The sequence below is a fragment of the Ranitomeya imitator genome, chromosome 1 (assembly GCF_032444005.1).
Source record: "Ranitomeya imitator isolate aRanImi1 chromosome 1, aRanImi1.pri, whole genome shotgun sequence".
NCBI classification, from domain to species: domain Eukaryota; kingdom Metazoa; phylum Chordata; class Amphibia; order Anura; family Dendrobatidae; genus Ranitomeya; species Ranitomeya imitator.
In genome coordinates this window covers 7,805,415-7,830,730 of record NC_091282.1, presented here as the reverse complement: position 1 = coordinate 7,830,730, position 25,316 = coordinate 7,805,415, and the positions used below count along the sequence as shown (strand labels likewise).

General features: G+C 46.7%; 1 protein-coding gene across 2 annotated transcripts in view; it reads right to left on the bottom strand.

The window, feature by feature from the left end:
- Positions 1-265: 265 nt before the first annotated feature.
- The window catches only part of LOC138658198 (dual specificity testis-specific protein kinase 2-like), an 86,147-nt gene continuing 61,096 nt past the window's right edge, over positions 266-25,316 (bottom strand). For both annotated transcript variants that reach the window (XM_069745718.1, XM_069745713.1), the window contains exons 7-11: positions 21,047-21,128; positions 19,619-19,702; positions 14,439-14,528; positions 14,184-14,307; positions 266-4,533 (exon numbers count right to left, since the gene is read on the bottom strand). In XM_069745718.1, the coding sequence (XP_069601819.1) occupies positions 2,951-4,533; positions 14,184-14,307; positions 14,439-14,528; positions 19,619-19,702; positions 21,047-21,128 (1,963 nt within the window). In that variant the 3' untranslated portion in view covers positions 266-2,950. The remainder of the gene's footprint in view (positions 4,534-14,183; positions 14,308-14,438; positions 14,529-19,618; positions 19,703-21,046; positions 21,129-25,316) is intronic.

Genomic DNA, 25,316 nt, shown 5'->3' with positions numbered 1-25,316 from the left:
TAGGCACGGGTCTATGATAACCCCAGGCACGGGTCTATGATGACACTAGGCACGGGTCTATGATGACACTAGGCACGGGTCTATGATGACACTAGGCACAGGTCTATGATAACACTAGGCACGGGTCTATGATAACACTAGGCACGGGTCTATGATGACACTAGGAACGGGTCTATGATGACACTAGGCACGGGGCTATGATAACACTAGACACGGGTCTATGATAACCCCAGGCACGGGTCTGGAATAACACACAACACCTCAGTCTTTTGTAATAGATAATTTTATTGAACATTTTAAATAAGCTTGGTATATATTACTCGCATTCTTTTTTGGGTACCATTTCAAAAATAAAATCATAAGAAAATAAACACAAATCGGCAGTGCATGGTTACAAGGTCAGGGGTCAGGACAAAAACCTTTATTTACATGGGAGGGCATTACTGAAAAGTAGATTTTTAAAGGAGAGAATAAGCTGCAAAAATTTCAAGAGCGAAAACCATTGCAGATTGTTATGATGAACACAAGGCGCGAGTTGCAGATGCAATGCAGATACGAAAAGCCCTTAATGGTCAAAGGCAAAAACATCAGAGGGGTCAAACTATTCTAGAACTGGATGTTTCGCGGGGAGAAGTAGATGGGCGAGTGTCCATTTACTGGGGCCATGCGTGGGGGCTGGCTACACCCGTTCAGCTGGGTACATTGAAGCCCTTCTTATTTTGGGGGGTTGCTACAAATCTATTGTGTCAATGGGGGTCAATCAGCCTGTTGCAGGGGAAATCAGAGCAGATACTGAAGATCGGCATCTGGTGGGATCGGGGTTTGTGTCAGCGCAACACTGCCTCAGGAATAACTGATTGCATAGAAGGGGGATCTCGCTGTCTGCCCCTTAATATTGCTCTGAAAGGACATTTGCCCAGACCCAACTATGATCATCAGTCAATGAAGATACTGAGAGAACCGAAGGGAAACCCAAGGAGTAAAGATGCACAAATAAATATCATGGTTGGACTCTCCCGCTATATAGGGCAGAGTCAACCAATCTGAGGGATTTCGCAGAGTTTATAATTTACAGAAAAAAAAGGTTACAGAATGTTCTAGAGAATACAGTGTGGGGATCAGTGTTACATGCATTGAGGTAGTACGAAGCAGTGTGAGGAGTGGATGGGTCATCGGGGAGGTTAAGTGCTTTAGTTCACCAAAAGTTTCAGTAGCATAACCGGGAACAAGACGACAAAGTGCAGGTCACTGAAAAAGGACCGGGTCATCACCATCATCACGACCATCACCATCGGCGTGACCCTCATCAAAACCAACATCGTCACGTCCTTCATCATCACGACCACCATCAGCGTGACCCTCATCATAACCAACATCGTCACGTCCATCATCACGACCACCATCAGCGTGACCCTCATCATAACCAACATCGTCACGTCCATCATCACGACCATCATCAGCATGACCCTCATCAGAACCAACATCGTCACGTCCTTCATCATCATCACCAAAGTCTTCATCAAGGCAAAACCGTTGTACAAAATCCAGTGATGGGACATAAAGTGCTTCACGCTGGTGACTGGACCAGGCAGCAAGAAGGTCAATGTGGGATAAAGTGCTTGTTTAGGGGGAGACACAGTGAAGAACCTAAAAATGCGGATGATTGGACAGAAGATTGTCAAAAGTGCTGAAGATTGCAGGAGCCGGACGCTCTGAAGTCGCAGGATGACTGAATAGTTCACTCGTCTTATACTCCAGTCACATCCAGGGCTCCATCTACAGATCCACCTCTCACTTCCCTGCTGCCGCATACTAATGCAGTGCGCTGTAGTGCATTGTGGGAGACAGTGTTTAAAGGGCACTGACCAGAAAGCTCCCGCTAAGCACTGCAGCAGAGCGCTGAGGATTGAGGGATGTGTGACTGCAGCATAAAACAGTGGGGATAACAGACACTCAGCGTTTACATGGAGATAGGATATTGTATGGTGAATTGTGTGTCATGGAGATGGCAGGGGTCACTCAACCGGCCGGTCAGCCTTCCATCAATATCATCACCTCCATCCACCCACGGTCTGTCCATTCTCCCATCTCTCACCTCATGTGGAGGCAGCAATTATCTGCCCAAACATAGCAGCATTTCCTGACATTTCTGAGACACTTGGTGCCAAACATGTCACAGATCATTTCCAAATAAAGTGACAGAAAAATGGCTACCACCACCAGGCGACAGGAACAAATTACCCATAATGCTTCACTTCAAGGAATGACAAATAGCAAGCAGTCATCGGGTCACAATTTCTTAAATCCCATTTATGTTTCGTCTAGGTTTAGCACCCACCAGTTTTACTACTACAACTTGTAAACAGCTTCATACCTTACAAACTGCTGCAGCATTGTGAAACTGTGCAAGACGAGCAGACTCTGCAGTGTGCAAGACGAGCAGCTGCTGCAGTGTGCAAGACCAGCTGCAGTGTGCAAGGAAAGCTGCCACTGCAGTGTGCAAGACGAGCAGCCGCTGCGGCGTGGAAGACCAGCTGTAGTGTGCATGACGAGCTGCCACTGCAGTGACATAGATAGGCTGCTGATAGTTGTGCAAGACTGTTGTACATTGACCTATCTATGCATTAGGCTCATAGACCCGCAGACTGCGTGCCAAACATTCCCGCCATTACTGTACTGATATAAGAACTTATAGTGGAGAGGGATGAGTGTCAGTGTCCCAGAGTGTACTAGACAAAAACATGCCTGGAGGACCCATAGATCGTAGCCAAGCTTGTGCCTCACACGCTCATGACATGTTTTGTACATTTTATCCATTCCTCGTTTGCACTGGTCGTAGCTAAAGCTGAGAGAAATTCTCGAGTAAAGACGTCAACCGGATACTGTAAACATAGCCACCACAGGCCGCGTGGCTGTATAGGGCTTCAGGCATCAGTTCATGCGCACACCGCTAAGTCTGTGCTTCCGGCAGCTTTCTACTGGGTCCTGGACGTGGAGTGCTGAGCCTCGGTGCTGTGTGAATAAGTCCTCGGCTCGCCTCACAGTTTAGGTTCTGATAGCGTGATGTGTCTGGGGGTGACCTTCGGCAAATGGATATAAAACTAAATCCCCCTAAACAGCAGGTGGGACAAGACACAGTGTCCTCATGGTCCAGGACAGAGCTGGAAGATGCGTGAAGAGGAGCCATGCTATCGCTCTCCGCACCTTCACAGCCGAGGCCAGGTAAGCTTCCTTCCCATAAATTACCCTCCAGAGAACCCACTGGGTGTGGATTGAGCACTCCAACCCACCTGATGGGTTTACTGCCCACTACATTGTTGTTGTCCGAGAGGCTCAACCTGTTCGGGACACTTTGTGCCTCTAACTGCCAGGGGCTGACTGGAGGGGATGGGGAACGGGAAGATGAGGGTGTGGAACATGACGAGGAGTGAGGAGAAGTGGAAGCAGCCAGAAGAGATCCATTGTTTTGTAAGCATGGTGGGCTTCTGCAGAAAGCATTCTCTTCTGCACTCTCAGGACTACTTGAGCAATCCATGGGTTCTCCCATCCCAGAGTGATTCATCTCTGGATAAATCCCTGATGAACCTTCAATGGGTTTCAACTTTCTACTCCAGTCCTTCAATCTGTCTTGAAGTTTCCGGCCTCCTGAATGAGAATTTTTTTGGAAACGATCATCCTTACATTCATGGACACGGGTGGAAGAATCTAAAGGTTCCGGATCTGGGAGCTTGTCGTCTCCACATGGAGGACTTCTTGTGGTCTTGTCTACGTTACACTGTGGGATGCTGCCTTCTGTAGGGCTCTCCTTCACATCACCAATTATCGTCTGCAGGTCAGAAGGCTGCACTGCTCTCCATTCGGGGCAGCTAGGTTGAGTAATGGGGTTCAAAGTCGAGTCTTTATCTAACCGAAGGCTGGAAATCCCATTGGATTGCTGATTTTTGGGAGATTTCATAGTTACTGACAGATTTTCAGGAGAGTTCCCCTGGGGAAGACAATTTGGAAAATGGTTTGGTAAGAAACCATTCAATGTCTGGGTGTCCCTGCTGCCTGGCGTGTGCCAGTAGTTGCCGCTTTCTCCATTATCTTGATGACTTCTTTGCATTGGCGTGGTGACGGAGCATGAACTCCCTCTACGTACAATTTCAGGTGAGGAAGGAAGGGATCTGCACCGTCTCGGCCTTGTCATGATGTCAGAAAATTCACACGGGGCATCCAACATGGGCTCAGGCGTTATTGGACTACTCAATTGGTAAGACATCGGTGGGGGGAGGTCAAACGTTAGCGAAATCACCGATTTGCTTGGGGTGTCGTAGAGTTTAATTCTTCCACCTTTCAGATCTTCTCGTTGTGAGAAGGGATTGAAGCGGGCTGGAGTGTCAGGTAAAAAGTCAGAGTAGGGACCAGTTAGAGCCAGTGGTGTCTGAGGAGAGAACATGTCGGACTGACTCCTGGACAAGCGCTGGTCTGGCGAGGTGGGAAGATCCCAGGTCCGCGCTTCATTGTCTGAGGGATCAGAATGTCTTCCTCCATCTAGATGAGAAATAAAGACTTGTTATAAAGATATGAACTGTGTTTCCTCAAAACTAAGACAGGGTCTTATATTATTTTTTGCTGATTTTCAGGAAAGATCTTATTTTTTTTTCCACACGAACAACAATCTACATTTATATATATATATATATATACACACACACACTGCATGTGTATGTATATACATACAGACACACCACACACTGCATATACGCATGTTTTTACATTTGGTATATACATACAAACACTGCACATTCCCATCAATGTATACACACAAACACACTGCATGTACATGTATAATTATGTGAGGCAATGACCGGTGCCACAGGTTGGGGTCACTGCCGTATGTTCTCCCCGGGATGTGCACGGAGAGGCGTATGGAGGCCATGAGAGTGCATTGCAGTCACAGGCATAGTTGTGATTGCAATGCAGACTAAAAATAAGTGTTAGTCTTGGGCATGTTCGTGTCCAAGGCAGAGTTAGGAAAACTTGCTTTGGTTTTTTTTTTAAATTTTGAAACAGACTGCAGGATGGTAGTCGTGCAGTCCGTTTTATTCCAGGCCCGGGTTTTCCATGTGGCTGAAGGCCAAAGGCTGCTTGTAAAAAGCCCTGCAGTAAAGGGTTGCGTGTCAGTATCAGAGTGAAGTTTGCAGCAAGCAAAGCAGATGGCTCTGCAAAAGCTCAGCTCTGTGTGAGTAACACAGAGTCCAGCAGAGCGAATTTCTGGCACCCACAGTGTGAACAGCGGTCCAGTCGCCCATGGTAACCAGACAGAGGTGGACTGGCGTGTTTAGTGACTGTAAACTGAAGGATATTGTGTACTGTGGAAAGTTGTGAGTAAAGAGACATTAACTCAGTGGTGCAGTCAACCAGTCTCGGAGGTGGACTGTCTTGTGCCCAGTGGTGAACCGGAGGTAGACTATCCTGTGCTCGAAGGAGGACTGGCATGTTTAGTGACTGTAATCCGGAGGATATGATTCCAAGCAGCAATCCGGAGGATACTGGGTACTCTATAGTGCTGTGAATAGGACATAAATGACACATACTTGTATGAATTGGATATTAATGCTGTGATGTAAACGAAATTACAAACACTTTGTGCTGGAACTTTGTTGGGCCACTGCCTCCTCACTGCATAAGTGTTGCACTACAAAATATATATATATATACATATATATATATATATATATATATATATATATATACATACATACATACATATATACATACACACACACTGTGTATACATGTGTTTTTATATCTGATGCATATTAATGTGAGGCCTCATGTGGCTGGAGTGTGTCAGCAGTTCCTGCAAGATGAAGGCATTGAAGCTATGGACTGGCCCACCCGTTCCCCAGAGCTGAATCCAATCGAGCGCATGTGAGACATCATGTCTCGTTCCATCCACTAACGCCACATTGCACCAAAGTCTGTCCAGGGGTTGACTGAGGCTTTAATCTAATAAATGACGATTTTATATCAACTCACCCTCTCGCACGCGCTCCTATAACCGTTTTTTTGTCCCTTCTTAATCCAGGTCTGGGCGGAGATCCCTCAGGAGACCATCCACCGCCTCACCAGGAGCATACCCAGGTGTTGTAGGGAGGTTATACAGGCACGTGGAGGCCACACACACTACTGAGCATCATTTCCTTGTCTTGAGGCATTTCCACTGAAGTTGGATCAGCTTGTAATTTTTTCCGCTTTTTGAGTATCATTCCAACTCCAGATCTCCATGGGATTTACATTAATCATTTTTAATTTTTATTGACCTCAATTAATTCCACTATGTAATTAATACAGATTTGCAACTGGAATATTTTATTTAGAGATAGCTAGGAGGTGGTATTTTAGTGTTCCTTTTAATTTTTTTTAGCATTGTATACAGTATATACACACACTTAAATGTTCCATAACACCAAAAAAATGTAAATATTAGACAGATAACACAAGTAATCACAAAACGTAGCTTATGAATGAAAATCTTCATTATTAATGAAAGATGAAATCCAGACCTCCAGGGTCCTGTGTGAAAAAGTGACTGCCCCTCTCCCCTCTTTAAGCATAAATTACCTGTGATTTATCACATCTTTGGAAAGCTTAGATCAATTTCTCTAGCCACACCCAAACCTCATTACTGCCACACCTGTTCTCAATCAAGAAATCACTTAAATAGGACCTGCCTGACAAAGTAAAGCCGACCAAAAGCTCCTCAAAAGCTAGACATTATGCCGAGATCCAAAGAAATTCTGGAATAAATTAGACACACAATAATTGAGATCTATCAGTCTGGAAAATGTTATAAAGTCATTGCTAAAGCTTTCAGATTCAAGAAAATCACAGTGAGACCCATTATCCACAAATGGCGAAAACATGGAAGAGAGGAGAACCTTTCCAGGAGTGGCAGGCTGACCAAAATAACCTCAAGAGTGAAGCGATGACTCATCCAAGAGGTCAAAAACACCTCACAATAACATTCAAAAAAACTGTAGGCCTCACTTGCCTCAGTTAAGGTCAGTGTTCATGACTCCACCACTGACAAAAGAGACTGGACAAAAATCGCCTGCATGGCAGAGTTCCAAGACGAAAACTACTGCTGAGCAATAAGAACATAAAGACCTGTCTCCGTTTTTTCAGAAAACATCCCAATGATCCCCAAGAGTTTTGTGGACTGATGAGACAAAAGTTTAACTTTTTGGAAGGTGTATGTCCCATTACATCTGGTGTAGAAGTAACAAAGCATTTCAGAAAAGGAACATCATACCAACAGTAAAATATGGTGGTGGTAGTGTGATGGTCTGGGGTTGTTTTGCTGCTTCAGGACCTGGAAGACTTGCTGTGGTACATGAAACCAGGGCCAGGGCTGTGGAGTCTGAGTTGTGGAGTCGGAGTCCATTTTGATGAAGTCTGAGTAGGAGTCAGTATAAAATGGACCGACTCCAAAGATATATAATAAATTGGGTACAATTGGGTAACACCACATTTTACAAACTTTATACTCATCATCTGTCCTATTGATTTATGCAAAGAGTGTTTTATTTCTATCCAAAATGATACAGTGTATGATCCTCTATTTTTGCAAGAATTACAATATACTTTTTTTTTTACAGGACAAAATTATTTTGAGAGCGAATTTACATAATTACAAAATGTCTAAGAAGCATCTTATGAAGTCAGCTGTATTTGAGCATTTCACAGTGACTCAAGATAAACATTTTGTGTGTCAGTGTATAAGTGACCCAGGTGAAAACAAATGCTGTGATGCCAAAATCAGTGCATTCTCAGGCAGTGGTAAAAATGCTCCTTCAAGAGCTTCCAATCTAAAAAGGTTTACAACACTGCCACCCAGATGTTTACAAAGCTGTGAGTGAAAAAGATCACAGCAGCACCAAGAAACCTGCACTTCCCGCCAAGCAAAGGAGGAGGAAAGAGTGTCTCAAACATCAGTTACAAGATATTTTGTAAGTGACCAAGTTACTGTAACAATGACAGCAGATGTGTTTAAAAGACAGCTCATCAAGCTTGTTGTGAAGGACTGAATATCATTATCATTATTTGCACGAACAGCTTTAACAGCTCTTCATGGAAAAATGGATCACAAACTTAGTGTTTCTCTGGAAAGAGAAAGTATTCGAAAATGAGTGATTGAAGAAGCCCTTAACCAAAAGGAAGATCTTAAAAAGACTCTCAATAGACGCTATGAATTTCTTTAAATGGAAGCCTGCACACGTCACAGACTGAAATATTTTGCTATCAACGTTCGATGTGTTTGTGAGAACAAAAACTGTTACTAAGACAATAATACTAAGACCCTGGCAGTAAAAGATACTAAAGCTTATCACAGCAGCCAGTTTCTCCAGAACTTAATGGAAAAAGTTTTGCAAGATTATGAACTCAAAAAAGAACAGGTTCCTGCTATTGTAACTGATAATACTTCAAACATAAGTACAATTAAACTGATGAATGAGAATAATGAAGGTGAACAGCAGCTAGAAGAACATTTCACATTCAGTATGTTTGCGATTGAAGGCCACAGTCCTGTTCCCATAACGGAGGAACAAACAGATACAGTGGGGCAAAAAAGTATTTAGTCAGTCAGCAATAGTGCAAGTTCCACCACTTAAAAAGATGAGAGGCGTCTGTAATTTACATCATAGGTAGACCTCAACTATGGGAGACAAACTGAGAAAAAAAAATCCAGAAAATCACATTGTCTGTTTTTTTTAACATTTTATTTGCATATTATGGTGGAAAATAAGTATTTGGTCAGAAACAAAATTTCATCTCAATACTTTGTAATATATCCTTTGTTGGCAATGACAGAGGTCAAACGTTTTCTGTAAGTCTGCACAAGGTTGCCACACACTGTTGTTGGTATGTTGGCCCATTCCTCCATGCAGATCTCCTCTAGAGCAGTGATGTTTTTGGCTTTTCGCTTGGCAACACGGACTTTCAACTCCCTCCAAAGGTTTTCTATAGGGTTGAGATCTGGAGACTGGCTAGGCCACTCCAGGACCTTGAAATGCTTCTTACGAAGCCACTCCTTCGTTGCCCTGGCGGTGTGCTTTGGATCATTGTCATGTTGAAAGACCCAGCCACGTTTCATCTTCAATGCCCTTGCTGATGGAAGGAGGTTTGCACTCAAAATCTCACGATACATGGCCCCATTCATTCTTTCATGTACCCGGATCAGTCGTCCTGGCCCCTTTGCAGAGAAACAGCCCCAAAGCATGATGTTTCCACCACCATGCTTTACAGTAGGTATGGTGTTTGATGGATGCAACTCAGTATTCTTTTTCCTCCAAACACGACAAGTTGTGTTTCTACCAAACAGTTCCAGTTTGGTTTCATCAGACCATAGGACATTCTCCCAAAACTCCTCTGGATCATCCAAATGCTCTCTAGCAAACTTCAGATGGGCCCGGACATGTACTGGCTTAAGCAGTGGGACACGTCTGGCACTGCAGGATCTGAGTCCATGGTGGCGTAGTGTGTTACTTATGGTAGGCCTTGTTACATTGGTCCCAGCTCTCTGCAGTTCATTCACTAGGTCCCCCCGCGTGGTTCTGGGATTTTTGCTCACCGTTCTTGTGATCATTCTGACCCCACGGGGTGGGATTTTGCGTGGAGCCCCAGATCGAGGGAGATTATCAGTGGTTTTGTATGTCTTCCATTTTCTAATTATTGCTCCCACTGTTGATTTCTTCACTCCAAGCTGGTTGGCTATTGCAGATTCAGTCTTCCCAGCCTGGTGCAGGGCTACAATTTTGTTTCTGGTGTCCTTTGACAGCTCTTTGGTCTTCACCATAGTGGAGTTTGGAGTCAGACTGTTTGAGGGTGTGCACAGGTGTCTTTTTATACTGATAAGTTTAAACAGGTGCCATTACTACAGGTAATGAGTGGAGGAAAGAGGAGACTCTTAAAGAAGTTACAGGTCTGTGAGAGCCAGAAATCTTGATTGTTTGTTTCTGACCAAATACTTATTTTCCACCATAATATGCAAATAAAATGTTAAAAAAACAGACAATGTGATTTTCTGGATTTTTTTTTCTCAGTTTGTCTCCCATAGTTGAGGTCTACCTATGATGTAAATTACAGACGCCTCTCATCTTTTTAAGTGGTGGAACTTGCACTATTGCTGACTGACTAAATACTTTTTTGCCCCACTGCATTACTACAGAAGAACAGCAAAATGATTCTTTACAATTAGATGTTCTTGTTGAAGCTGCTTCACACCTCTTTCCTATTCATCACATGTGCTGTGTTGTGCACACGCTGCAGCTGACAATAAGAGATAGTCTGCAAGAGGGACATGCTGGAACTCTGATTAGCAAAGTGAGTAAATTGGCTATTACTGCCAGAACCCCTAAAATTGATTCCATCTTGAAGAGACGTGCTGGAGAAGGGGCGATTGTGGATCAAGTCACTCGGTGGGGCAGCGCCTATTTAATGATTGAGCGATTGCTTGAGCTGAAACCCATCCTTCTAGATATGGTCAACCCTCAGGTAACACTACATGAAGGTCAATGGACACAGGTGGCTGAATGGAAGGAATTGCTTCATCACCCATTTACTGTGACTAAAAAGTTACAAGCTGAGGATTTAACTCCCGGTATTATTTATAAAGGAGTGGAAGAACTTGTTGTTTTGCCTGTCCCAAAGAGGAGGTTTAATGGCAGATGGCCAATGAAATGGAGAGAAACACTGCTATTAGAAAATACAATTCTTCAGGCAGCTGTTTATGTGGACCCGAGTCATGCTATATTGCTGGATGATCAACAGCTTACTAAAGGAAAAGAAGCTCTGATTGAGGTAGCAGTTAGGATAAGTGGACTACAGGACGGCCAAGAGAAAGAGGACTCGGGTCCTGCCAGTGCTGCTGCCGTTCCTTCATCCTCATCAGATGAGATTGATTTCGGAAAGTATTTGGACGACATGGCGCAGGCAAAGCGTTGCCGCAGGGAAAAAGATTCCACTCCCATAGAAAACAGATTGAGCATATTTCAGCAACATTTTTCACTTGGTCTCAAAGAAGTAGAAGAGTTCAGCCGTTTCTCAAAACTGACTGTGCACGAGGCAATTCCTTTATACCCTGAAATTGTTAGCGATGTCACCCATGTGGTCACTGCTTTACCACCAACCCAAGTTAGTGTAGAGAGGTCGTTCTCCAGCCTTAAAATAATTAGGTCAGATGTGAGGTCATCTATGAAGGAGGATATGATGGAGGCGATACTATTTATCAGAACAAATTCATAGACTGCACAAATGTTATTCAGTACGTTTTTGTTGAAAACTTTATTTTTTTTTTACACTTACTGCAGAGTGAATAATAAATTGTAAATATGAAAAAAAAATTTGTTCTAAAGTTGTATTCCAATAAATATATTTTATGTTCTATCCAAATGGCTTGATTATTGTATCATAATAATGACGAGCCATGTATGAGGGAGTCGAAGTCATGAGAATTGAGGAGTCGGAGGTTTGGCTTACCGACTCCACAGGCCTGAATGAAACCATGAATTCTGCTGTCTACCAAGAAATTCTGAAGGAGAATGTCCGGCCATCTGTTCGTGACCTCACGACGAAGCACACATGGGTTATGAAGCAGGACAATGATTCAAAACACACCAGCAAGTCCACCTCTGACAGACAGTGTCAGGTCGGCACCATTATACTGATTACAATGATACCTTGGGTGATGAAATCAGTCTTGTGGTTCTTGTTTAATCTGTATTTGTAATTTCGGTACTTTGGGGCGGCCTGTGGGAAGGGCTCTGTGTTATGACCTGGTGGTCAGGACAATAATGGACCTGGTGGTTAAGAGCACACGGAATGACCTGATAGTTACTGATAATAAAGGACGAGCTCTGGGACGTGGGAACTCTGCTGACCACAATCCCTAATCCTATCAAACACACTAGAAATAGCCGTGGATTGCGCCTAACAACTCGGCACAGCCTAAGGAACTAGCTAGCCCTGAAGATAGAAAAATAAAGCCTACCTTGCCTCAGAGAAATTCCCCAAATGAAAAGGCAGCCCCCCACATATAATGACTGTGAGTAAAGATGAAAATACAAACACAGAGATGAAATAGATTTAGCAAAGTGAGGCCCGACTTACTGAACAGACCGAGTATAGGAAAGGTTACTTTGCGGTCAGCACAAAAACCTACAAAAGACCACGCAGAGGGCGCAAAAAGACCCTCCGCACCGACTCACGGTGCGGAGGTGCTCCCTCTGCGTCCCAGAGCTTCCAGCAAGCAAGACAGAAAAATAGCAAACCAAAGAAATACAAGCTGGAACTTAGCTTCTGCTGGGAAAACAGGTCACAAGAACGATCCAGGAGTGAACTAGACCAATACTGGAATATTGACAGGTGGCATGGAGCAAAGATCTAAGTGGAGTTAAATAGAGCAGCCAGCTAACGAATTAACCTCGTCACCTGTGGAAGGAAACTCAGAAACACCCACCAGAGGAAGTCCATGGACAGAACCAGCCGAAGTACCATTCGTGACCACAGGAGGGAGCCCGACAACAGAATTCACAACAGCTCTGCTTACGTATGCATGTTTATGGGATTATGACAGGTCTATGATCCTTCAGTGACCTGCCCCCGATTTTACATACTGCATAGAAAATTGTGTTGGAAAAAAATGCTAAAGTGCAGGCGCCGGTGTGTTGAATGCTAATTTTTTTTTCCCCTAGACAATATTCTATGCAGTATGTAAAATAGGGGGCAGGTCACTGAAGGGTCAAAGACCTGTCATAAGTCTATAAACATGCATACGTAAGTAGAACACCACATAAAGCCCCGCCCACAGGCCCACCCGAAGCCCGAGAATCTCATTAACTGAAAACTACCAATAAAGAATAAACAAGAACCACAAGACGGATTTCATCACCAGGTATTATTGTAATCAGTAAAACGGTGCCATCCTGACACTGCGTGTAGTCACTTAAAAAACAAAATTGAGACTTTAGCATGGCCTAGTCAAAGTCCTGACCTTAATCTGATTGAAACGCTGTGACATGACCTTTAAAAGGCGGTTCATGGTCGTAAACCCTCCAACGTGGCTGAACTACAACAATTCTGTGAAATTCCTCCAGAGAATTGTAAAAGATTCATTGCTAGTTATCCCCCAACGCTTGATCGCTGTTGTTGCTGGAAGGGCGGCCCAATCAGTTATCAGGTTTAGGGGGCAATCACTTTCTCACACAGGGCCCTGGGGGTTTGGATTTCTTTACCCCTTAATAATAAAGACCTTCATTTAAAAACTGCATTCTGTGATTACTTGTGTTATCTCGGTCTAATATTTACATTTGTTTGGTGATCGGAAACATTTAAGTGACAAACATGGAAAAGAATAGGAAATAATGAAGGGGCAAACACTTTTCCACACAACTGTGCATGTGTGTATGCATGTATGTATGTATGTATGTATGTATGTACACACACACGCTGCATACACATATATTTACACACACAGCACATACATACCATTGTCTTCTCTACAGCTCCAGATTCCTGCATTTAAGAGACCTTTGGTGGCATCATGGTCACGTGACTGAAGTCACCAAAGGTCCTCAAGCAGGCTTAGCATCAGAATACAAGTACTGTGGGCATCTAAGTGTGGGGCCCTGGGCGACAGCCCAGTTTGATAGTCCCTAATGGCGGCCTTGACTGCAACATAGTTAGCAAGGCTAAAAAAAAACCATTTGTCCATCAAGCCTATATTCCGTCAGAATAAATCCCCAGATCTACGTCCTTGTAAAGAAGCTAATCACTGTAAGATACAATATTGTTCTGCTCCAGGAAGACATCCAGGCCTCTCCTGAACCCCTCGACTGAGTTCACCATCTCCACCTCCTCAGGCAGGAATTCCAGATTCTCACTGCCCTAGGTAACTAGGTCTTATTTTTGGAGTTGGGTTTATATTCCAAGCATACTCCATAAATCCCATAAGACCATGTTAGGGCTTATTTTCAGGGTAGGTCTTATTTTTGTGGAAACGCGGGAGATGAGTTCACAGTATGGGAAGTGGCAGCTGCTTCCAGAGACAATCTTGCAGGGGTTCACAGGAGGGGAAACTATAAAACACGAGAAATGGTAATAGTTGAAAGGAAATCCCGGGGTCACTTATGACTCACCTCTCCCTGGCGTATTCAGTTCAAAAACCTCAATCTGGGGGGAAATTGGGGCATCCATGCTGTCCAGGATGACCTCAAGTCGCTGACTAATCTCGCAGCAGGACGGCCTGGACTCTGGCGTCATCTATAAGAAAAAGAAAACAGAAGGCTTCACTCAAACTATTCAAGAGAGATGAAGAGGTTACATCACAACGTACACTCCAGTCACACCCAGAGCTGCTGTCATTAATGGACCAATCACACAGCAACCCATACCCAGCAGCAGTGGAATGCCAGCTGTACGAAGGCCGGTGGGCAGTCCAGAGGCACCATGTCCCGGAACGTTGTGATATCCAAGCCAAAGTCCTACAGAAACCAAAGCAGCAAATGAAAGAAGACTACAAGAGTCGAGACACCTTACAACACAAACATGGATAGAAATGAACCCAGGCACTCGTATCACAGAGCCCACCTTCTGATGTAAAGGAACCCACCTACTCGTATAAGATAACCAGCATACCCATTCAAAGGAATTCACCTCCCCGTATAAGATAACCTGCATACCCATCCAAAGGAACCCGCCTCCCCGTCTATGATAAACTGCATATCCATCCAAACGAACCTGCCTCCCCGTATAAAACATGCATACCCATCCAAAGGAACCCACCTCCCTGTATAAGAAAACCTGCAAACCCATCCAAAGGAATCCACCTCCCTGTATAAGATAACCTGCATACCCATCCAAAGGAATTCACCTCCCCGTATAAGATAACCTGCATACCCATCCAAAGGAATTCACCTCCCTGTATAAGAACCTGCATATCCATCCAAACGAACCTGCCTCCCCGTATAAAACCTGCATACCCATCCAAAGGAACCCACCTCCCCGTATAAGAAAACCTGCAAACCCATCCAAAGGAATCCACCTCCCCGTATAAGATAACCTGCATACCCATCCAAAGGAATTCACCTCCCCGTATAAGATAACCTGCACACCCATCCAAAGGAATTCACCTCCCTGTATAAGATAACCTGCATACCCATCCAAAGGAATTCACCTCCCTGTATAAGATAACCTGCATACCCATCCAAAGGAATTCACCTCCTCGTATAAGATAACATGCATACTCATCCAAAGGAACCCACCTCCCCGTATAAGAAAACCTGCATACCCATCCAAAGGAACCCACCTCCCCGTATAAGATAACCTACATACCCATCCAAAGGAACCCACCTCCCCGTATAGGATAACCTGCATACCCATCCAAAGGAATTCACCTCCCCGTATAAGATAACCTGCATACCCATCCAAAGGAATTCACCTCCCCGTATAAGATAACCTACATACCCATCCAAAGGAACCCACCTCCCCGTATAGGATAACCTACATACCCATCCAAAGGTATCCACCTCCCCATATAAGATAACCTGCATACCCATCCAAAGGAACCCACCTCCCCGTATAAGATAACCTACATACCCATCCAAAGGTATCCACCTCCCCATATAAGATAACCTGCATACCCATCCAAAGGAACCCACCTCCCCGTATAAGACAACCTACATACCCATCCAAAGGAATTCACCTCCCCGTATAAGATAACCTACATACCCATCCAAAGGAATTCACCTCCCCGTATAAGAAAACCTGCATACCCATTCAAAGGAATCCACCTCCCCGTATACGATAACCTGCATACCCATCCAAAGGAATCCACCTCCCCGTATACGATAACCTGCATACCCATCCAAAGGAATCCACCTCCCCGTATACGATAACCTGCATACCCATCCAAAGGAATTCACCTCCCCGTATAAGATAACCTGCATACCCATCCAAAGGAATTCACCTCCCCGTATAAGATAACCTGCATACCCATCCAAAGGAATTCACCTCCCCTTATAAGATAACCTGCATACCCATCCAAAGGAACCCACCTCCCCGTATAAGATAACATGCATACCCATCCAAAGGAATTCACCTCCCCGTATAAGATAACCTGCATACCCATCCAAAGGAATTCACCTCCCCGTATAAGATAACCTATATACCCATCCAAAGGAACCCACCTCCCCGTATAAGATAACCTGCATACCCATCCAAAGGAACCAACCTCCCCGTATAAGATAACCTGCATACCCATCCAAAGGAATCCACCTCCCCGTATAAGATAACCTGCATACCCATCCAAAGATCCACCTCCCCGTATAAGATAATCTGCATACCCATTCAAAGGAACCCGCCTCCCCGTCTATGATAAACTGCATATCCATCCAAACGAACCTGCCTCCCCGTATAAAACCTGCATACCCATCCAAAGGAACCCACCTCCCCGTATAAGAAAACCTGCAAACCCATCCAAAGGAATCCACCTCCCCGTATAAGATAACCTGCATACCCATCCAAAGGAATTCACCTCCCTGTATAAGATAACCTGCATATCCATCCAAACGAACCTGCCTCCCTGTATAAAACCTGCATACCCATCCAAAGGAATCCACCTCCCGTATAAGAAAACCTGCAAACCCATCCAAAGGAACCCACCTCCCCGTATAAGATAATCTGCATACCCATCCAAAGGAATCCACCTCCCCGTATACGATAACCTGCATACCCATCCAAAGGAATCCACCTCCCCGTATAAGATAACCTGCATACCCATCCAAAGGAATCCACCTCCCCGTATACAATAACCTGCATACCCATCCAAAGGAATTCACCTCCCCGTATAAGATAACCTGCATACCCATCCAAAGGAATTCACCTCCCCGTATAAGATAACCTGCATACCCATCCAAAGGAATTCACCTCCCCGTATAAGATAACCTACATACCCATCCAAAGGAACCCACCTCCCCGTATAAGATAACCTGCATACCCATCCAAAGGAACCAACCTCCTCGTATAAGATAACATGCATACCCATCCAAAGGAATTCACCTCCCCGTATAAGATAACCTGCATACCCATCCAAAGGAATTCACCTCCCCGTATAAGATAACCTACATACCCATCCAAAGGAACCCACCTCCCCGTATAAGATAACCTGCATACCCATCCAAAGGAACTAACCTCCCCGTATAAGATAACCTGCATACCCATCCAAAGGAATCCACCTCCCCGTATAAGATAACCTGCATACCCATCCAAAGATCCACCTCCCCGTATAAGATAACCTGCATACCCATTCAAAGGAATCCACCTCCCCGTATAAGATAACCTGCATACCCATCCAAAGGAATCCACCTCCCCGTATAAGATAACCTGCATACCCATTCAAAGGAATTCACCTCCCCGTATAAGATAACCTGCATACCCATCCAAAGGAATCCACCTCCCCGTATAAGATAACCTGCATACCCATTCAAAGGAATTCACCTCCCCGTATAAGATAACCTGCATACCCATCCAAATGAACCAACCTCCCCGTATAAGATAACCCATCCCCCTGCCCAAAGGAACACGCTGTTTTTCTCGGCAGCACACGGTCTCATATTTTCACTGTTCTATACAGACATAATTTTTACAAACGTTTCCGGTCCCTGAGACTCAGACGCCTCCCACCCGTATCCGTTTTGCAGGAAAGACATAGTTTATGTGGTCCCGTGAGACACGGATGACTCACAGAAGACGGACTTTATACTTCGAGCTTCATCCATTTAGAACAGATATATTGTAATTGTTGATGGATAAAAAAGTTCATAAAGTTTCCACCTGCTCCAGTGAAAAAAGCAGAGAAAAAAAAAACACCTGAGATAAAACAATTGGTGCTTCTCTGTCAGATGTGTGAATATGGCCTAATGCGTGTAGAGCAGCAGACGATGACACATGACACATTCAGACAAGTCACACAGCATCGTCTTCCCACATTGGAGTCTAAGAAAGATGGACACTGCCAGAAAAGAGGCAAACGGAGCCATCTGCCTCATCATGATGAGTGGCCACGAATTAGGACTTAAGCTGTGCTGCGGCCATGACACCCAAAAATATCGGCATGTAAAACCCAAGTGTGACCACAAGATGGCGCCATAACACAGAGGATGATTGGCGCGGGCTCATACTGTGGAGCCACATATTATAAGCAAGTAGTGGGAGGCCCGCGCTCTGCTCACTCCTCTGAAAGAGGCACAATGTAATGAGGGTCCGCCGTTACTACAGGACTGAAGACTCGCCTTAAGGTACCTTCACACTGAGCAACTTTAGAGCGATAACGATAGCGATCCGTGACGTTGCAGCGTCCTGGCTAGCGCTATCGTTGTGTTTGACATGCAGCAGCGATCTGGATCCTGCTGTGCCAACGTTGGTCGGAGCTAGAAGGCCAGAACTTTATTTAGTCGCTGGATCACCCGCTGACATCGCTGAATCGGCGTGTGTGACGCCACAAGAGTCACCTCAGTGTAGGGGAAATATCGATACTCTGGAGGACTCACCTCAGGCGGGGGATATCGAGGGTCTGGAGGACTCACCTCAGTGTAGGGAGGATATCGAGGGGCTGGAGGTCTCACCTCAGGCGGGGGATATCGAGAGTCTGGAGGACTCACCTCAGGCGGGGGATATCGAGGGTCTGGAGGACTCACCTCAGTGTAGGGGAAATATCGATACTCTGGAGGACTCACCTCAGGCGGGGGATATCGAGGGTCTGGAGGACTCACCTCTGGCGGGGGATATCGAGGGTCTGGAGGACTCACCTCAGGCGGGGGATATCGAGGGTCTGGAGGACTCACCTCAGGCGGGGGATATCGAGGGTCTGGAGGACTCACCTCAGGCGGGGGATATCGAGGGTCTGGAGGACTCACCTCAGGCGGGGGATATCGAGGGTCTGGAGGACTCACCTCAGGCGGGGGATATCGAGGGTCTGGAGGACTCACCTCAGGCGGGGGATATCGAGGGTCTGGAGGACTCACCTCAGTGTAGGGGGATATCGAGGGTCTGGAGGACTCACCTCAGGCGGGGGATATCGAGGGTCTGGAGGACTCACCTCAGGCGGGGGATATCGAGGGTCTGGAGGACTCACCTCAGTGTAGGGGGATATCGAGGGTCTGGAGGACTCACCTCTGGCGGGGGATATCGAGGGTCTGGAGGACTCACCTCAGGCGGGGGATATCGAGGGTCTGGAGGACTCACCTCAGGCGGGGAATATCGAGGGTCTGGAGGACTCACCTCAGGCGGGGGATATCGAGGGTCTGGAGGACTCACCTCAGGCGGGGGATATCGAGGGTCTGGAGGACTCACCTCAGGCGGGGGATATCGAGGGTCTGGAGGACTCACCTCAGGTGGGGGATATCGAGGGTCTGGAGGACTCACCTCAGGTGGGGGATATCGAGGGTCTGGAGGACTCACCTCAGGTGGGGGATATCGAGGGTCCACAAGAGTCACCTTAGTGCGAAGATGGATGATGAAAGTCCGCAAGAGTTACCTCAGTGCAGGGGGGATATCGAGGGTCTGGAGGACTCACCTCAGTGCGAGGAAGATAGTCAGGGTCTGCAGGAATCCGAGCAATTATCTCACATAATATGATTCCAAAGGCAAAGACATCGGCCTAGAGGATGAGACAAGAACAGGGTGATTGGGAGACAAGGGAGGGGTGATTGGAAGACAGGGAAGGGGTGATTGGGGGACGGGTGATTGGGGGACGGGGGAGGGGTGATTGGGAGCCAACAGCGGGGTGATTGGGAGACGGGGGCGGGGTGATTGGGGGAGGGGTGATTGGGAGACGGGGGCGGGGTGATTGGGGGAGGGGTGATTGGAAGACAGGGGCGGGGTGATTGGGAGATGGGGAGACAGGGGCGGGGTGATTGGGAGACAGGGGCGGGGTGATTGGGGGACGGGTGAGGGGTGATTGGGGGACGGAGGAGGGGTGATTGGGAGACGGGGGAGGGGTGATTTGGAGACAGGGGAGGGGTGATTGGGAGCCAACAGCGGGGTGATTGGAAGACGGGGGGGGGTGATTGGGGGAGGGGTGATTGGGAGACGGGGGCGGGGTGATTGGGGGAGGGGTGATTGGAAGACAGGGGCGGGGTGATTGGGAGATGGGGAGACAGGGGCGGGGTGATTGGGAGACAGGGGCGGGGTGATTGGGGGACGGGTGAGGGGTGATTGGGGGACGGAGGAGGGGTGATTGGGAGACGGGGGAGGGGTGATTTGGAGACAGGGGAGGGGTGATTGGGAGCCAACAGCGGGGTGATTGGGAGACGGGGGCGGGGTGATTGGGGGAGGGGTGATTGGGAGACGGGGGCGGGGTGATTGGGGGAGGGGTGATTGGAAGACAGGGGCGGGGTGATTGGGAGATGGGGAGACAGGGGCGGGGTGATTGGGAGACAGGGGCGGGGTGATTGGGGGACGGGTGAGGGGTGATTGGGGGACGGAGGAGGGGTGATTGGGAGACGGGGGAGGGGTGATTTGGAGACAGGGGAGGGGTGATTGGGAGCCAACAGCGGGGTGATTGGGAGACGGGGGCGGGGTGATTGGGGGAGGGGTGATTGGGAGACGGGGGCGGGGTGATTGGGGGAGGGGTGATTGGAAGACAGGGGCGGGGTGATTGGGAGATGGGGAGACAGGGGCGGGGTGATTGGGAGACAGGGGCGGGGTGATTGGGGGACGGGTGAGGGGTGATTGGGGGACGGAGGAGGGGTGATTGGGAGACGGGGGAGGGGTGATTTGGAGACAGGGGAGGGGTGATTGGGAGCCAACAGCGGGGTGATTGGAAGACGGGGGGGGGTGATTGGAAGACGGGGGGAGGGGTGATTGGGGGAGGGGTGATTGGGAGACAGGGGCGGGGCGACTGGGAGACAGGGGCGGGGTGATTGGGAGAAAGTATGGTAAGGGGAGAGGAGCAGGGATCACCACAAATCTTAATATATGAGAAATAGCTGCAACTTCTCACCTTCTCGTTGTACACATCCCCCCGCAGGACCTCAGGGGCCATCCAATATGGGGAGCCCACTACTGAAAGTGGTTCCGTTTGACTGCAAAAGCAAAAGAAAGGGTCACCAGGAGGAGGAATCCTGCATGGTGCTCCTGCAGATGTCTGCGCTGTGATGTGCCGGTGTCTGTGTTCTGTGTGGCGCTGCTGCCCGCGTGATGTCTGCCAGAGGCGTGCTTACATAAGGTGTGTTCTGTGCTGTCTATGTGTCTGTTGAGGTGTGTGTTGTGTAGGTGTCTGTTGACGTGTGTGTTCTGTGCTGTCTAGGTGTCTGTTCAGGTGTGCGCTGTGTGTTCTGTGCTGTCTAGGTGTCTGTTCAGGTGTGCGCTGTGTGTTCTGTGCTGTCTAGGTGTCTGTTCAGGTGTGCGCTGTGTGTTCTGTGCTGTCTAGGTGTCTGTTCAGGTGTGCGCTGTGTGTTCTGTGCTGTCTAGGTGTCTGTTCAGGTGTGCGCTGTGTGTTCTGTGCTGTCTAGGTGTCTGTTCAGGTGTGCGCTGTGTGTTCTGTGCTGTCTAGGTGTCTGTTGATGTGTGTGCTGTGTGTTCTGTGCTGTGTGTTCTGTGCTGTGTGTTCTGTGCTGTGTGTTCTGTGCTGTGTAGGTGTCTGTTGAGGTGTGCATTATGTGTTCTGTGCTGTCTAGGTGTCTTGAGGTGTGCGCTGTGTGTTCTGTGCTGTGTGAGTGTCTGTTGACGTCTGCACTGTGTGTTCTGTGCTGTCTAGGTGTCTGTTGAGGTGTGTGCTGTGTAGGTGTCTGTTGACGTGTGTGCTGTGTGCTGTCTAGGTGTCTGTTGATGTGTGTGCTGTGTGTTCTGTGCTGTGTGTTCTGTGCTGTGTGTTCTGTGCTGTGTGTTCTGTGCTGTCTAGGTGTCTGTTGAGGTGTGTGCTGTGTGTTTTGTGCTGTCTAGGTGTCTGTTGAGGTGTGTGCTGTGTGTTCTGTGCTGTGTAGGTGTCTGTTGAGGTGTGTGCTGTGTGTTTTGTGCTGTCTAGGTGTCTGTTGAGGTGTGTGGTGTGTGTTTTGTGCTGTCTAGGTGTCTGTTGAGGTGTGCGCTGTGTGTTCTGTGCTGTCTAGGTGTCTGTTGAGGTGTGTGCTGTGTGTTTTGTGCTGTCTAGGTGTCTGTTGAGGTGTGTGCTGTGGGTTCTGTGCTGTCTAGGTGTCTGTTGAGGTGTGCGCTGTGTGTTCTGTGCTGTCTAGGTGTCCGTTGAGGTGTGTGCTGTGTGTTCTGTGCTGTCTAGGTGTCCGTTGAGGTGTGTGCTGTGTGTTCTGTGCTGTCTAGGTGTCTGTTGAGGTGTGTGCTGTGTGTTCTGTGCTGTCTAGGTGTCTGTTGAGGTGTGTGCTGTGTGTTCTGTGCTGTCTAGGTGTCTGTTGAGGTGTGCGCTGTGTGTTCTGTGCTGTCTAGGTGTCTGTTGAGGTGTGCGCTGTGTGTTCTGTGCTGTCTAGGTGTCCGTTGAGGTGTGTGCTGTGTGTTCTGTGCTGTGTAGGTGTCTGTTGAGGTGTGCGCTGTGTGTTCTGTGCTGTCTAGGTGTCCGTTGAGGTGTGCGCTGTGTGTTCTGTGCTGTCTAGGTGTCCGTTGAGGTGTGTGCTGTGTGTTCTGTGCTGTCTAGGTGTCTGTTGAGGTGTGTGCTGTGTGTTCTGTGCTGTCTAGGTGTCTGTTGAGGTGTGTGCTGTGTGTTCTGTGCTGTCTAGGTGTCTGTTGAGGTGTGTGCTGTGTGTTCTGTGCTGTCTAGGTGTCTGTTGAGGTGTGCGCTGTGTGTTCTGTGCTGTCTAGGTGTCCGTTGAGGTGTGTGCTGTGTGTTCTGTGCTGTGTAGGTGTCTGTTGAGGTGTGCGCTGTGTGTTCTGTGCTGTCTAGGTGTCTGTTGAGGTGTGTGCTGTGTGTTCTGTGCTGTCTAGGTGTCTGTTGAGGTGTGTGCTGTGTGTTCTGTGCTGTCTAGGTGTCTGTTGAGGTGTGCGCTGTGTGTTCTGTGCTGTCTAGGTGTCCGTTGATGTGTGTGCTGTGTGTTCTGTGCTGTGTAGGTGTCTGTTGAGGTGTGCGCTGTGTGTTCTGTGCTGTCTAGGTGTCTGTTGAGGTGTGTGCTGTGTGTTCTGTGCTGTGTAGGTGTCTGTTGAGGTGTGCGCTGTGTGTTCTGTGCTGTCTAGGTGTCTGTTGAGGTGTCAATACCCAAAATCCTAAATTTATATACACCTCAACAACAATACATAATAAACACTTTTCGCCATCTAACGAGGAGAAAAAAATAGAGGAATCCACAAGAGAAATAAAAATGTATGAAATTTATTACAAAAAATTATACAATATGTAAATGGCAACAGATTCAAACAATACAAAGGAATCTAAATTAAAAACATACGGCAAATGGGCAAGTAGTAATCATATAGATATTTCATAGCATCTAATATACAAGAGAGAAATGATGGTATAATTCAGACCCTCTATATCCCAAAATCTGATGGAAAGCAACACTGCTGTAGTCCTATACTGATATAGGCAACATATGAATTAACAGCAAAAAATGCATTAATAAAAAATAAAGCAAGGGATAAATAGATATGGTCAAGGAAAGCCGACAAATAGGATATTTGAAAAAAGGCTATTTGAAAATACACCGATAGTATGAAATATCAGAGGATCAATCAGTTCAAATTGAACAAACCTGATCACTCTATGGAGTGAGACAATGCATAGCTATGCCTATAAGACCTTAAGTCAGCTAGAGTGATGTGCTAAATACCCATCATAGTTGTTAAAACCAAAATATAAGTTAACTTACATGATATGTTTAGATCCCGTGCTGTTACTCCGACAGCGCCGTTTCGCCTACCAGGCTTCTTCCACATTCGGCCCCCATATGGAAGAAGCCTGGTATATAGGCATAGCTATGCATTGTCTCACTCCATAGAGTGATCAGGTTTGTTCAATTTGAACTGATTGATCCTCTGATATTTCATACTATCGGTGTATTTTCAAATAGCCTTTTTTCAAATATCCTATTTGTCGGCTTTCCTTGACCATATCTATTTATCCCTTGCTTTATTTTTTATTAATGCATTTTTTGCTGTTAATTCATATGTTGCCTATATCAGTATAGGACTACAGCAGTGTTGCTTTCCATCAGATTTTGGGATATAGAGGGTCTGAATTATACCATCATTTCTCTCTTGTATATTAGATGCTATGAAATATCTATATGATTACTACTTGCCCATTTGCCGTATGTTTTTAATTTAGATTCCTTTGTATTGTTTGAATCTGTTGCCATTTACATATTGTATAATTTTTTGTAATAAATTTCATACATTTTTATTTCTCTTGTGGATTCCTCTATTTTTTTCTCCTCGTTAGATGGCGAAAAGTGTTTATTATGTATTGTTGTTGAGGTGTATATAAATTTAGGATTTTGGGTATTGACACCTCAACAGACACCTACACAGCACAGAACACACAGCACACACCTCAACAGACACCTACACAGCACAGAACACACAGCACACACCTCAACAGACACCTAGACAGCACAGAACACACAGCGCACACCTCAACAGACACCTACACAGCACAGAACACACAGCACACACCTCATCGGACACCTAGACAGCACAGAACACACAGCGCACACCTCATCGGACACCTAGACAGCACAGAACACACAGCGCACACCTCATCGGACACCTAGACAGCACAGAACACACAGCGCACACCTCAACAGACACCTAGACAGCACAGAACACACAGCGCACACCTCAACAGACACCTACACAGCACAGAACACACAGCACACACCTCAACAGACACCTAGACAGCACAGAACACACAGCGCACACCTCAACAGACACCTACACAGCACAGAACACACAGCACACACCTCAACGGACACCTAGACAGCACAGAACACACAGCGCACACCTCAACAGACACCTAGACAGCACAGAACACACAGCGCACACCTCAACCGACACCTACACAGCACAGAACACACAGCGCAAACCTCAACAGACACCTAGACAGCACAGAACACACAGCACACACCTCAACAGACACCTAGACAGCACAGAACACACAGCACACACCTCAACAGACACCTAGACAGCACAGAACACACAGCGCACACCTCAACGGACACCTACACAGCACAGAACACACAGCACACACCTCAACGGACACCTAGACAGCACAGAACACACAGCACACACCTCAACAGACACCTAGACAGCACAGAACACACAGTGCAGACGTCAAC